We start from the raw sequence: 15,719 nt of genomic DNA, 5'->3' as shown, positions 1-15,719 counted from the left end.
TAATTTTTAAATTGTTCAAAAACATGTGAAAATTAACCACTCGGTTTGCAATAATCCGCTCCTACTCGGCTCAATACCGCCCGCAGATTATTAAATGTTTTTGATGTTACTTTAAATAGTTTAAATTAATGCAAAACTTTAGAATTAAAACTTTGTAACAAAAACACAAATTATTTTGATAAAATGCTATTAAACTATCTGACAAGATAAATCTATATAAAACAAACCATTTCAGATATACAACAAAACACCTTGCAATGCCCAAATTAATATTTTAAATAAATCGGTTCAAAGTGGCTTTCTGGAAATATTTCCCAATATAAATAGTGAAACGGATATTGTTAACTGCCTATATCTATGGCAACTGGTGAGGCAACTTTTTCAAAATTTTAATCAAAAACTCTCAAAATAAGTATAATGACGCAGACGTAATTATACGATTTAGCAATCCTAAGGCCAGAAAATATAATTTTTAAATTACCTTTTTTGTCTCATTTTTACAAAATGTAGTATTAAAAAATAAGATATAAAATATATTCTACTAATATCTTTAACAATATCACAAAACAAATACAAAAATAACATAAAAAGTGTTTATGAAAATTTAAAAATATAAAAAATATTGAAAAATATGAAATAGAAATGCCAAAAATACGGAACCACTATTTTGCTAAGTCCTTGCCATAATTATGGGTAGAATTAAAGGAGAAATGTTTTAAGCACTTTTTTATATGCCTTTCTGCAGTTACGCGTTGGAACGTACTGATAAAAAAATTGTTGATATTTTTAGGACTACAATTGCGTAGTAACATAATTATGGTAGAGATTACTATTTTATTGTTGTTATTGATATAATATTAGTAAATTTAACCTTACACTAAGAAAAAAATCGTTGCAGATCATAACTTTACTATAATTTATAGTTGCCACCACTATAATTTGTTTGTTGTCCTGCAACAATTTTTTTCTCAGTATAAGATTATATTTGCTAATATCTATTATAGCAATAATAGCTATAAAATAGTAATCCCTACACTAAAAAAAATATTTTGTTGTACAAACCAAAATTTTGTAACGACAAAATAATTTGGTTAAAATATGCCCAACAAAACTGTTCAGTTGTTGTGAATAAATATCTTTGTTGTTTATATTTTTGTTATTATAAACGTAATGCTTTTGTTATAACAACCAAAAATTTTTAACTATATGAATTTTGTTATAGAGAACAAAGCGTTTGGTAATGTAAATTACTTTATTGCAAGTATTATAATATTTTGTTAGTATATATTATAAAGTTTAAATTTTAATGCATAAAAAAATAAAATTGTACTTATTGGGCATTATATTAGTTTATGTAAAAGAAAATTTCATTACTAGTAGTTTTTACGGGTAAATAACTAAAATCTTTAATTTTTGTATATGAAGTCTAAGAACAAAATCATTTAGTCCGCAGAACAAATCAGAAAAAATACATTTAGCATTTAGCAGAAGTAACTAAATATTTTGTTATAGAAAACAGATATTTGGTTGCTGTTAAAAACGTATTAACTAAACAGTTTTGTTGAAGGCAATAATTTTTTTTCTAGTGTACCATAATTATTTTACTATGCAATTGTAGTTGCAAATATTAACAATTTTTTTATCAGTGCGCGCGAAGAAATTTTAGCGTAGAAGTGCATAAGACAGTCGTAACGTCACCTCTCTTATCAATCCACAATTAAGTTGCAATTCTTTATTTCGAGAGAAAAATAAACACTCTTCTGCTTATAAGATATCAAGTTGCAACTTTTCAAGATACGACATTATGATTATAATAAAATTCGCTGCTAAACTTTCTTATTTAGCGATAATAATTGAGCGACTATTACTTATTGTCAGAGATATTTATTGCAATTATCTGATGTTAATTAATGCTAAATTATTTATGCTACACGATAAAAATTTAATCTTTAAAAAGAATTTAAATTATATTTTCGACGTATTTAAGAAATATTAACAATTAACTTCTTGTTATTTTTATCCCGCGCGCAAAAACCTAATATAAATAATAATACTGCATTCTAATGATAATTTAGTATCAAACAGAAATTGTAGAATAATTGAGTTTAGTTTATACATACATCTTTTTTATACTTACATATATGTGTTCATTTTTATTAATTTATTTATTTTTTACATTATTATGCAATAATAAATAAATATTTATTTAGATTATTTATTGTTTGCATAATAACGCAATAATCTTTAACAAACCTATGTTAGGTACACGTATACTATTCCTAAAATGACAAAAAATGCTACGTCATCGAGAAAGAATAATAACATGGTATTTCTGGCTCTAAATCTATAATTTGGAGATTTCCGAAAAAAATTTCAAAAACTATATTTAATATATGTTATATTTATATATGTTACCTATCTAAAAATATACTGAAACAGAAAATTATATAAATTGTAATATTTACTCCTTTTCTATGTTATTTTGCCGCCACAAGTTTTGTCCCTTAAATTTTATTCATTCATGAATATGAAATTCAAAATCTAAAGTACATAAATCTATTAATTTTTTGGACACAACAGTTATTAGAAATGGCAATAGATTATTGACTAATTGGTACCGAAAACTCACTGTTTCGGGCCGATACGTGTATATGTTAATTACTTTTCCAGCTACTTACAAAAATATAAGAAGTCTTGTTAATCGCGTAATTTTATTTTCTGACGAACAGTTTTATAGCTCTAACATTAAAATTATTAAAGGTATCCTTTTAAATAACTGTTTTCCGATACAATTAATTAACAAACACGTTAACAGGAGATTAAAAGAACTCGGAAACAATAATACACTTAGGCCGGTATTCATAATCAGATCTTATTTCAAAACCGTCTTAAGTAATATCTTAAGATGTTAATACGGCTCTGTGATTGGTTAAAAAATGACATCTTAAAATTGTACTTAAGATGATCTTAAATATAAGACCCGACTATGAATACCGGCCTTAGTGCTAGTGATAATACGAACGATAAGACTTTCGACGTTTAGAAATATATACCGATTCCGTGTATTAAAGGCCTAAGTGAAATGTTTGTCTTAATTACGTTAAATCAGCTTTTTAACAAGTCCCGCGCACGAAAAGCTATATAAAATAATATTGCATTCTAATGATAATTTAGTCGATAATTATTATCGAACAGAAATTGTGAAAAAATTTAGTTTAGCTTATGCACATACATCATCTCTTTTATATTTACATATATGTGTTTGTTTTTACTAATTAATTTACTTTTTACATGCAAAAATGAATAAATATTTATTTTTTTATTTATTTTCCGCATAATAACGCAATCTTTAACAAACAGCGCATAGACAAATAACAAACATTAGAATTTATTTACATTTAACTAGCAAATAAATAAACACGTGAAATATGTGAAATCATCAAATTGAAAAGAAATATTAACAATAAGTAAAATGGCATAACCCTTACTTGAAACCTTTTACTTGAAGAAAAATAATTTCGCGACATTTATGTATTGTTGGCAAGAGAAAAGTAAAGTTTCTTTGTATCTATACCTATTTTCTTCTGCATTGGTTTCCCAAAAACGTGCATTCGAAACTCGGAGACAGGTATAAACCCTATATTGGTATAAGATATACTGTTCCTAGGCCGCGGTATTCAGAGTCAAATCTTATTTTAAGACCGTCTTAAGTAATATCTTAAGATGCTTACATGGCTCTGTGATTGGTTCATTACAATCTTAAGATCGTACTTAAGACGGTCTAAATTTAAGATCCGACTATGAATACCGGCCCTAGAATGCGTTCCAGAACCACGCTCTTAGCACTATGCTTTGTCCTTGTTCAACTTTCCGTAAGTAACAAAGATAGAACAACGGTCGAGCGTGATTCTGGAACGCAACCCTAGACTAGAATGAGAAAATGCAACGTCAGCGAGAGCAAGAGAGTAACATGATATTTTTGGCTCTATAAATCTATAATTTGAAGATTTTTGAACAAATTTTGAGAAACTGTACTGTGTATTTATACACAGTAAAAAATCGTGTGTATAATACATATTGGTCCGTATGTTAAAATTTTCTTGTGTTACAATTATGTCAACGTGATAACTTAACACTTTATGTATGTCATTTAAAAATTAAATATTATTTTGAGTTTTAACACAATTATTTTAAAAAATCAACACGTCTTAAAACTTTATTTTAACATAAACAAAAGTGAAAGTAAATCTTCAAATAATCGTAAACTTTGACATACAAAATAATTAAATATATTAAAATCAAATGTTTCAATTACACACATAATTTAAGTTAAAATAATTAATATTATGTGTTAATATAACTTAAAAAATAAGCGTTTATTTTAATTACTGAAATGTTGAAATAACTCAAAATAAAATATACACTTCGTAAGAATTACATTAAATGTATTACACGAGAAACTATAATATAATATTTAACCAGTAAAATATTCAAAACAACATTTCTCTTAAATTGAAATAATTGTTTATTCGAATGCTAGCCAATCAGCAGAAACCGCTAAGAGCACGAACCTCGCACTTAGCTTGTCTGTTATTATTACATTATATAGGTACTTAAAGAGAGAGTCAAAAGAACAAATATAAAAGTTAGTGTCAATTAATTAACATTTCTAATTTGTCAACAAGTAACACACGCTGAATAAGTCATTTTAACTTAAAATTTAGAGTGGACTTCCTGGGACATGTAAAAAATGTTATAATTACATTTTATTTTTTACTGTGTATGTTTTACTGTGTGTTACCTATCTAAAAATAGGCCAAAAGAGAAAGATATAAATTGTAACATTTATTAATTTACAGTTATTTTGCCGCAAATTTTGCCCCTTAAATTTGATTTATTCGTAAATATAAAATTCATGTTAAGGTCTATTAATTTACATATATATAATGTTCTAATAATAATTCTAGAAGGAGTCATCGAAATAATTGAAACAGAGAGAGAGAGAGAGAGAGAGAGAGAGAGAGAGTCAACAAAATTATTAGTTATATATATATATATATTATAGAGTTAAACAATTATTAAATATAGATAAATTTTTTTAGTGCAATGAGTTTATTTTTTTAAATCACTTTTCTGATGCGCTGTTTAAATTCGCAGTTTATGATAAAATATTTGATAATTTTGACAAAATTATATTGCACTCTTTGTAAAATACTAATAGTACATGATATAAACAAAATATACGTAATATTGGAGAAAAGATGAACAAAGTTGGATATTGAAAATAGTAAAAGGACAAGCATAAGAAACTTCTTTAATTAAACTGAACACAAAGAATCTTGCCTATTTTGAGCTCTTCGCGTTTAATAATAAGTCGCATATTATTCGATACCTACAGTATAATAAGCTATGGAAATGTGATATTTGCTGCCGCCGGAAGCTGCAAATCCTTTAAGAAAATAAAAAGTTAAGTTTCTTCATCTGACTATTCTAAATGAAACAAAAATATTATTTGCCATTTTCCTACCATTTTCCTATATGTATCTACTCCTACTTTACTCTATTTGCACACACATCACCTACTAGTCCTACCATCCTCTCCTTCACGGTAGAATGCGATAACTACAGTCATCGACATTTTACATAAAAAGCTCGATAACTTAGAAACGGCTGACTTGGGCTTTGGAGCGAATAAAATTATAATGTTTTGAAGACAAGTTAAAAAAATAGTGCAAATTAGAAATTTGCACTTGGCTTCCTCATAGAGGAAGTGACGTCTTAAGATGCTAATACAGCCCTCTGATTGGCTGATGACACCTTAAGACTATACTTAATGCTAATAATCAAGGGGTTCTTTTTTAATAAAATTTTGAATTTTTGCAGAAATATTTGTTTATGCTTTAATTTCCGCAAATTTGGAGATATCGATTTAATTCTAATTTTATTATATTTTTCAGTCTTTTTTACCCCTATTTCATATATAATTTTTTAAGATTTGGTTGATTAGACTCAGCTTTATACGTGATCAAAGGTCCCTAATTTTTAGAAAAATGTTTGTAATAGCTTTAACTTCTGTAAATTTTAAGATATCGGTTTATTTTTAATTTTGTTATATTCTTCAGTTTTTTTACCCCTATTTCATATATAATTCGTTAAGATTTGGTTGATTAGTTCTAGAGTTATAGAAATTTTGGTAAATTTGGCACATACACACATACACACATACACATATACACACATACATACACACATACCGACATTTTTTTAAATAACGATTTTTCTACGTTTTAGAACATTCTGAACACATTGGCAAAAGTAACTAAAAAAAATTATTTTTTTTTACGAAAACAAAGCTTTTTCTACAAGGAAGCAGAAGGTCTCGAGAGGAGCTATAAGAATATGCGATAAAAAATAGGGAGTCCCATTCAAAAAATTCAAGGTGACCTTGATCTGACCTTAGCGACGCCATCCAAGGTTAAATTCAAAAGGATCTTTTTAAACCTTACAACTTTTGTCTGAGAAATTCTTTTATAAAACTTATATTTTTCGAGATATTTCACCATCCCAGAGCCTTTTTGGACATCCTGTATCAGTATAAGTATTATGATATACAAGTTAGTAATTTAAAGTAGTTTATATTATCTGTTATTATTAATTATATATACTGTCACCACGGAGAGGTGCTCTATAGATGCCGAGAAATCGAATGAAAGAATGTCATTTAGTACATTTCTCTAATGTACTTTGAAACATATCAAAGAGTGCATCTCCGAATAACGTCGACTTAAAGGATTATATTAGAATATTTTGATCCTCTAACAATAGTGTTTTATTTTAGTTAAATTTTGTTACTAGACGCAAAGGATTCAAAACCTATATAAAAATAGGCAAGATTCTTTGCGCATGTAGTAAACATGCAGCGTATTTCCAAGAGAAAAAAGTTCTTTTATTTTATTGAATAAATCATAAATAAACGGGCTGTACTTCCGAAAACGTCCATGCTCAGATTTAGGTGAAACTTTGTGAATAAGTTCCTTTTAGATAGAAAACACATATACCAAAAGAATTTTTTGCGACTCCAAAGTTTAGCAATTTTTTTTAACATTTTTAACTTACTGTCTCCGCACATACATTTTCCACGCGAAACAAACCAAAACAGCTCTCAAGTAATGTAAACAACTATAAAATCATACACAAAGTACAAATATATTAGTTTATATACTCTGCTGTATACTCTGCTTTACCGAAAAAAGTGGAGCCCCCCGCAGGGGGGCGGAACCTACTGCCTCCACGCATACACTGTCAACGCGAAACGAGGTGCCACATAGGTTCGTGGCGCGCTTTACAAGCTCGTTTAAGTAGAGGTGGTATTAAACAAGATAAGTTAGTTGATCATTTGTGTGAATATTTGTGGCGATATACAATAAAAAGAAATAAAGAAGATCCATTTTATTACTAGATGATATAAAATATGTGTATTCAAGAAATTAGAGAATATATAATGTTTTATAATATATATATATATAATTTTTTATTTGTTTTGTATATAAACTAATATATTTGTATTTTGTGTATGATTTTATGGTTGTTTACATTACTTGAGAGCTGTTTTGGTTTGTTTCGCGTGTGGAAAATGTATGTGCGGAGGCAGTAAGTTAAAAATGTTAAAAAAGTTGCTAAACTTTGGAGTTGCAAAAAATCCTTTTAGTATATGTGTTTTCTATCTAAAAGGAACCTATTCACAAAGTTTCACCTAAATCTGAGCATGGACGTTTTCGGAAGTTTCGCCATTTTTATCTTTATGTGTACGATATCTAATTTATTAGACGCGTGCGTACATATCTCACAAGTAGCAAAATGACAAACAATTTATACAATTATATCTATATTTAAAATTCATGTGGTTTTATTTCTTATGTTTTTGAATACATTCAATTTTTTTACACGCGCTTATCTATATTTATAATGTTAATTTATATTTATTTATATTTTTTATACTATTATGTATCCATATTTATATTATAATTACTATTATTTTTTATATACATTTTTTTATACACAATTTGCTTTATTTATATTTAAAGCTGTTTATATGAACTACACGAGCCTCTGCTAATTACTGTATGAACGGCCCTGAATCTGTGGGGTCTTTTTCCCCTCCTTTCTCAGTGGTCCCCACTCCCCACCATTCGATGCGTAAGGCTCAACTTAACAGGCACGAACCTGTTAGTGCAGGTCAAACCTACGTACAGTGATGTGCGGAGAGTGATCTGAAGATACTAGTTCACGTAGATACCAGTAGATACAATTGCAGAAAGAAAACGAGCAGGGGCCGAACGCGTTCATCAGTGATTAGTGTTCAATCTAACTCACAGTGCAGTGCTTGGATTCATTTTACAGTAATCGATTTGTCACCTATGTCTGTCGGTCTGTCTTCACAACGTTAGCAATAACGATCTCAACATGAGCGACAACAAAAAAATAGTGAGTTCGTGATAAAATCAGTCTCATTATTCAGATTGCCGGTTCTGTCAAATACAGAAATATCACGATTTATTTGTCTGATCTTGGGATTTGGACTTCCGGTTTTTGTTTGATAATGATATTTTTTCGCTCGTGGTTGCATGCGGAGTAACAAGAGCAATTGGATCGAACCTGAATTGTTCGCTCAACGGGCGACTGCTTTATCACTAATAATAAGCTATGACCGGAAAAATAACAGTGTGATTTGAATATATATTTCAAATTGACGGTTTTTGCATGACCCCCGAATCACGATCAATCGATGAAAGATACATAGATGTAAACGTTTCTTCTGTTATACTCCGGACTGATACACAATATCACCACGTGCTCTGTTTCAACAAGTTTCCTCGAGCATCACGACTCCATGTGCGTGGTCTCGGCATTTAAAAAGAATCGGGACTATTCCAGTAAAATTGCATGTAGAGTTGATTTTGATGAATTATTGTATGTAAATTATCGTTGTTAAAGTTAATTAAATGTCTTTCTTTATCTATAGAATGTAATCTCAAAAAAGAAAAAAACATCAGTTGCTCTATCTAAAATTAGTTAATTCGAACTCTTGGTTTATAATTCAGTCTATAGTCCACGATAAATTCTACAAATGACAATATATTTGTGTCGATCGCTTATGTCTGTTAACGATCCTCATTATTCGCGAAGGACAAACCGAATAATATTTATTTACCATTAATACGATAAAATTAAGCAAAATAATAAAAATAAAGATTAAATAAATTAATATGTTTAATATAAATATGTATACATATAAATATATATAAATAATAAAAATAACAATAGTACAATAAACATATATAAATAATAATAATAGAGATTTTTATATAATTATACGTTTGGCACGGCTCAACTTCTGTACTTGCTTTCAATTCTCAAAAGTCCTTTCATCTCGAGAATGATCGAGAATGTTCTGGAAGATGGTCGACTTGTTTCTAACTGGCGACCGATTTCCGGACCGATTCGGTCAAAATCTCGAGCTGAGATAATTGCACAATCCATGTATAATCTGTACAAATCAATTTTTTTCTCTTTTGAGATTACACATTTCCTAGATAAAGAAAGAAATTTAATTAACCTTAACCATCACAATTCATCAAAATCAACTATTGAGTTTAATATTTTATATATATATATATACAAAAAGATAATATATTACACACTGCCGGCTAAAAGTTTGAATTGAAAATGTCTACTATGCTAAATAAAATAAAATTTATGCATTATAATTTAACAACATATTTTTATCATTTTATTCATTGTTTTATAATAAAATAAAAAAATGATATAAAATGCTTGAAAGTTTTACAAAAAATACTTTATATGTATAACATTGTAAAACTTTACATAAAAAGCTATATACAGTTAATATTTTTATATAAAGTTTGATACTTATTTATGTAAGTCTTATTATTTGTCTATGTGATGATGTATCATGACATGCTAAATTATCTATAAATGCGAAGGTGAATGCAATTGGAGTTTCAATAATACAACGCGAAAAAATGAAATCTATTTATTGGACAATTCGTGGAATCACGAGAGCCAGTGGGAGGCACACTTTCTCATTACAGCATCAACTATTTGTGAGTTCATCGAGATGATACTCTGGTTCCAATTCTACGCTTTCTAAAAACGCTTCAGCGATTATCTCAAATTTTTGAAGTTTTGTGCAATTTATTTCACTCAAATTTAAATCTACAACGAAATATCTTATAGCTGGCAAATGAAATTAGTATAATACATAATTATGCAACTTGCATCGCAGCGCATTATTAAAATAATTTTATTAATTTATAAAAATAGTTTTATAAAGAAAGTGTTTTTTATAATTCTTGAAAATAGTAGGTACAAGATTTTCAGAATGTATATAAGCATATATAATAAATTCTTTATCATATAATAAAACGTTCGATAAGTAATGCATAACTTTATTTTACAAGTTTTAATAATATAGTAATGATTCGTTGAAAAATAATTCAAAGTGGTCCTCAATTCGCTCCTCAAAGATTTACTTTTTGGAACAAAGATGCGTGGCAGAACGAGTAGCGAAGCAACGTCGCAAGCTTGCGCGCGATTTCATCATCTTTCACGGAGGAGCGGAGAATATAAACGACGAAAATACAAAAGAAATTCAAGAAAAGAGAGGGGATGACGTACTCGTGGTTCATATCGAGCAATTACACTGCATTTATTCTTTATTCCCGATATCGCACGTCGACGGATGTGGTGGGATCTAGTCGCTGTGACGTCGCGAATGACCGTCATAGCTTCCCTTGTATGCAAAAAAAATCGGCCACCTGCGGGAAAACAGAGTATCCGCAAAGCAAAGAAAAACGAAACGTAGAAGGTAGATCTATATAGGTCGATTATTAGGGATGAGAAAGAGAAGACACTTATATATATATAGTATATATATATATACAGCTCGCCAAAATGAACCAATGCCGTGCGAAAGGCATATGAGTCATCAACTGCTCTCTCGCGGCTTTTTCTCTTTGGAGCGGATCGGGCCGGAAATCTCGCAAAGCTGGTGCGCGCTTCAGGACAAGTGAATGCTTCGAGATGCGCATTCTTGCATGCGCGTGGCCACCTATATAATGCGTATCAATTTATCGATGGCATAACGAATCGCATCTATCCGTCCCAGCTAATAGCTAATAATCTTTTACAAGTTAATTTTAAATGTTTTATAAGTTAATTATTTTAAATGTTTTTTTTTTTAGTGAAATTGTCTACTATTTTAGAGTAGAAACTAATTATACGCATTTAGTTTTTTTTTTTTTTTTTTTTTCCCCCTAGCGAGAGAAAAAATCTACATCGATATCTCTAAGTAAATGTAATGTGTTTTACACTAATAGAATACATAGCGAGGCTTGATCAACCTAAATTTTGTTAAAATCGAGATTTGATTTATGTCTAATAAAGTAAACTAAACGCATATTATAAAACCCGAGAATACGACTATAAATGGAAATAGATAAAAGAAAAAAGAAATATCATCAAACATAAAGTTGAAAATAGTTTCTACCTTTATTGTAGTTTTTTTTTTAAGATGAGAATGCAGAGTAAAGTCCCGTTTAAACTTATTCTTCTGAAGTCGAAAAAAGCAAAAGTGTAAATATAACGCATACTTAGGGATAGTGAAAGCAATTTTTTTCAGGATTATTCATTCAATTTCGTGCAATTTAAAATATTTCAAGATTCAAAAAAGCGTGAAAAGGGCAGGGCTCTTGATTGAAATTTACCAAACTCTTTATCTTGAAGACTTTGTTATAACTATAACTTATAAAAGAAAACAAAATGACATTATTTAATTGTACTTAATTTTGATAGACAATAATTTATCTTTTTATTGTCTGTATGCGTGATGCAAAAATACGAAAATCGAATAATTCTCTCTCTAAAAAATTACGAAACTTGAAATGCTCATGATAACTAATTTTTTCAATATTCTCGAGTGCGTGACCAATATTGCACTCATCAAAAACATATTTCCCATGAAGGAATTAATATTATAAAGCTGTTTTAAATCTCCATTAAGTCACCACACTTCAGACTAACGCGTAAATAACGATATTTACCCAGGTTAATATTTATTTATAATCGAGTTTATCAAGAACAAACTATTTATTCTTTATATAATAATCAATTTTCAAAACATAAACATCGAAGGAATCACTATTACGTTCGTTATCAAATCGATAAAAAGTAAAGATCAACACGGAAATGGTATTTTAAATGTAAGAAATGTATATATGCGTAGAACACAACTAATTTCTAATTAAAAATTTATCTAATTGAAAAATAAATATTTACCCGGATCAATATTATTTTGGTAAGAATTAAATTATTGTTAAACTATCATTGTCAAAATCAAAATAAGCGTTCCATTTCTTCTTTTGCTACAAATCTGTAATAAATTAACAATCGTTTTGCAATAAACAAATATTCTGTTGATTTATATGTATATGCATGCACACGCACTCATATAAGCGCGCGCGCGCGTACACACAATGAGTCATCTAATTGTAGCTCTTGTTTTGAAGTAGAATTAGTAGAAGAAAGATGGTAAAGGACGAAATTGAATAATCTAACAATCTTCTTATGAACTCGCTTTTTTCATAAGATAAGTTTTCACAAGGTTTGTAAGGATGAGAAAGCGCAATTAAATTTGTGTTACGTAATTTTTTACATAAATTGATCCATACAAATATTCCGTATAATAAAAATATTAAGATATAGTTATCAAAAACTCAATAATTTAGGAAATATTTATATTTTAACATAAAATATGAAATATCTTGAAAAAATACATATATATAGACATATACACACAAAATAAAATATTCATTATACGTGATGTGTGCGCGTGCATATATTAACAAAATAATATTTATTTATTGCAGCGCAATTGGGAATTTACGGTAATTTATAATAGATAGATAGTCGAAGAATGTGATGAGAAAGCACACAATCTAATTTTTATAATTTATAACAATATTTGTTATAATGGGTTATTTGTTTGTGTTTGTGTATGTTGCTAATTTTATTAATAGATAATTAAAATGATATGATAATGAGTTATATTTTGCCAATTTTACATTCGTTTTTATTTGAATTACTAATAACTTGATCCGCTTTCTCTCTTATCATTAAATATTCATGAATTAAAAAAAATAGTTTCGACCGTTAAGTTTTCTTAAATTCGCGCTAAGCGATAACACGTGTTTCTGTTGCAGGAATCTAAATTATGCGAGAATGACAAAGATTGTGACTACTTGGACTATCATTGCTATAACAAACTGTGCGTAGATTCTACGCACATTTGCTCGCGATACAATCGTATAAAGAGTGAGGTAAAGACCATCGACGGGCGAAAATGCGGACCTTGTAAGACAGGGTAAGATTATTCTTCTTTTTCTTGATTGTGGATTTTTGACTTCACGGTCACAGTACCGTGATTTATCTCATTGTAAGATCTGATGGAGAAAGAATTCCAGATTATTCAGATTATAATATTCTCTAAATTTCCAAATATTGATAATTTTCTATTTTTTCCTCATTGAATCCTTTGTGAAGTATTCTTTATGCAAAGACTCTTCGTGTTTTGAGTCTTCTTAAGGAGCAATAACAATGAAAAATTAAACACTTAAATATATATGTAGGGTAACAAGACTGGAAATCGAATCCCAGGTATTTTACTTAACAAGCAACCGTTCTATATTACGAAGTTATTCAGCATTCCCAGTAAAATTACTGCTGCATTTTGTTATACACTATTTGTCACTGCATACGAACGACAAAGATCATTTGTTTGCGTGTTAAGTCATTGTTGATTGCTTTTTATCAGCAAATTTTATTTGGCCGCTTATTTACGAATCTTATTTAATCGCTCAATTAAATTTGATCTGATTTTTACGTGACTTTCTAAAGAAAAGATATTCCTAAATGAGGCAAAAGAATCTGTATAATCTGCATGATGAATTCGAAAAAAACATCTGTTGCATTCTTATCAGACAAAAGATTATAGCTATTAGCATAATACTTTGCTCTTTATTAGAGTACTAAATAAGTGAACAATTGCTCTTTTACTTCATTTCTTTTTTTCATGTTATATAAGAATCTTTATGAAAGCAACTTACAAGAAAAAATAAATTGTTCAATAAATTTTATTAATTTGAGAATATATTTTTATGATCGTTTATCAGGAATATCCCAGGTAGCAGAGTGACATCAAATGACGTATTAATTCCGTCTTAATGACGTCTCTATATAACGTCATTAAGATGTCTTTAGACGTCATCTTGCTACCTGGAATGATGAGCGACGCATGCAAATGTAAAATATCTTTGCAGTTCGAATGACCGATGCGTCATGCGTCACAGAGTAAACATTTGATTAGAACGGTGTCGCATGACTGTAATTATCAATGTCGAAGTGAATGTAACATCTAGACACAACGACGTCTTTTACACACATGTCGCATGTGCAGAAGATGTTTTAAAAATGTCTTTCTTAAGATACTTTTAAGACTTTACAAAAGACATCTTAAAAATGTCTTCAAGACTTTCCGAAGACGTCTGAAAGTTATCTTTTATAAGATATTTTTTGGAACATGCACAAAAATATTTACACATTACCGGTTAATATTAGATTAAAATACATGTGACATGGCCATTTGAGATATAACAGCCTATAAAAAATATTTTTTTTCCAGCTAATTTAGTACTTGTCAGATATTTATTTGTATTACTTTAGTGTCGCGACACAATTAAGGCGAAGTTATTTGAACATGCATTATAAAAAAGAGCTAGAATACAAAACAGAAGTTGGAATTGTCTAAAAAAAAATACATTAGTATATCAATAATTTAATACTTACATATAACTTTGATAACAATAAAATTGCAATCTTTGTTGTAATATACATATAGAGTACGTGTTATCAGAGTTATGTAAATATTAAATTTATTTATATACCGATTTATCACGCAATACTAGGTCTTCTTTCGTATTTTTCTTTTTATTAACGCGTTTCCGTATTATTAAGTTTTATTTTTTGCAATATTTATAAAAATGGTCGTTTAAATTAATTAAAATAAAACGTCTATAAGACGCTTCAAAGACGTCATAAATTCTTTAAGACGTTGTAATATTCTCTGTCAGAGCACCTATACTCGATATGTTTTTACAAAAAATTATCCTTTATTTTCTTGGTTTAAAGATACAGCAAAGAAATACTCGCGGACGGCAAAGAAAATGATATATGTCAAAAGAACGTTACTGATACAAAACCCTACTATGTAGGTGAGTATATAATGCTGCTACTTTTAAATTTATAATTTTTATCCGTATAAAATAATTGTCGTTTACTCGTTCTATTGCTAATTTCAATCATTCATTATATATTCTCTAGTTGAAGTGAAATCTATATGAAATACTTATATCCGTATCTTTTAAGATACACAACGTTTTTTGCTTCTTCCTTAATCATTCATTAAATTTTTTGTTCGCAGGATCTACAATGGACAATACAACGGACATAACAAAATTGACATTAATGATAATATTTCCAATCCTTATTGTCTTTATTACAATTTACTTATTAATGTGGTTTATACGTAAGTAAGAAAAGCTACTGTAAGTTTTCAATTTTTATCTCTAGATAAACTCTTTATA

At 28.7% G+C, this 15,719-nt stretch overlaps 2 protein-coding genes across 6 annotated transcripts in view; one reads left to right on the top strand and one right to left on the bottom strand.

Moving 5' to 3' along the window:
• The window catches only part of LOC143905768 (uncharacterized), a 57,143-nt gene that overhangs the window by 31,534 nt on the left and 9,890 nt on the right, over window positions 1–15,719 (bottom strand). The window lies entirely within an intron of this gene.
• LOC143905765 (uncharacterized) overlaps window positions 1–15,719 on the top strand; it is a 52,128-nt gene that overhangs the window by 28,811 nt on the left and 7,598 nt on the right. For all 4 annotated transcript variants that reach the window (XM_077421354.1, XM_077421355.1, XM_077421356.1 and 1 more), the window contains exons 9-11: window positions 13,281–13,441; window positions 15,265–15,347; window positions 15,557–15,661. In XM_077421354.1, coding sequence (XP_077277480.1) covers window positions 13,281–13,441; window positions 15,265–15,347; window positions 15,557–15,661 — 349 coding nt within the window. The remainder of the gene's footprint in view (window positions 1–13,280; window positions 13,442–15,264; window positions 15,348–15,556; window positions 15,662–15,719) is intronic.

Source organism: Temnothorax americanus, unplaced genomic scaffold, assembly GCF_048541705.1.
Source record: "Temnothorax americanus isolate GAGA-0224 unplaced genomic scaffold, ASM4854170v1 Scaffold67, whole genome shotgun sequence".
NCBI lineage: Eukaryota > Metazoa > Arthropoda > Insecta > Hymenoptera > Formicidae > Temnothorax > Temnothorax americanus.
This window is presented reverse-complemented; position numbering and strand designations above follow the sequence as displayed.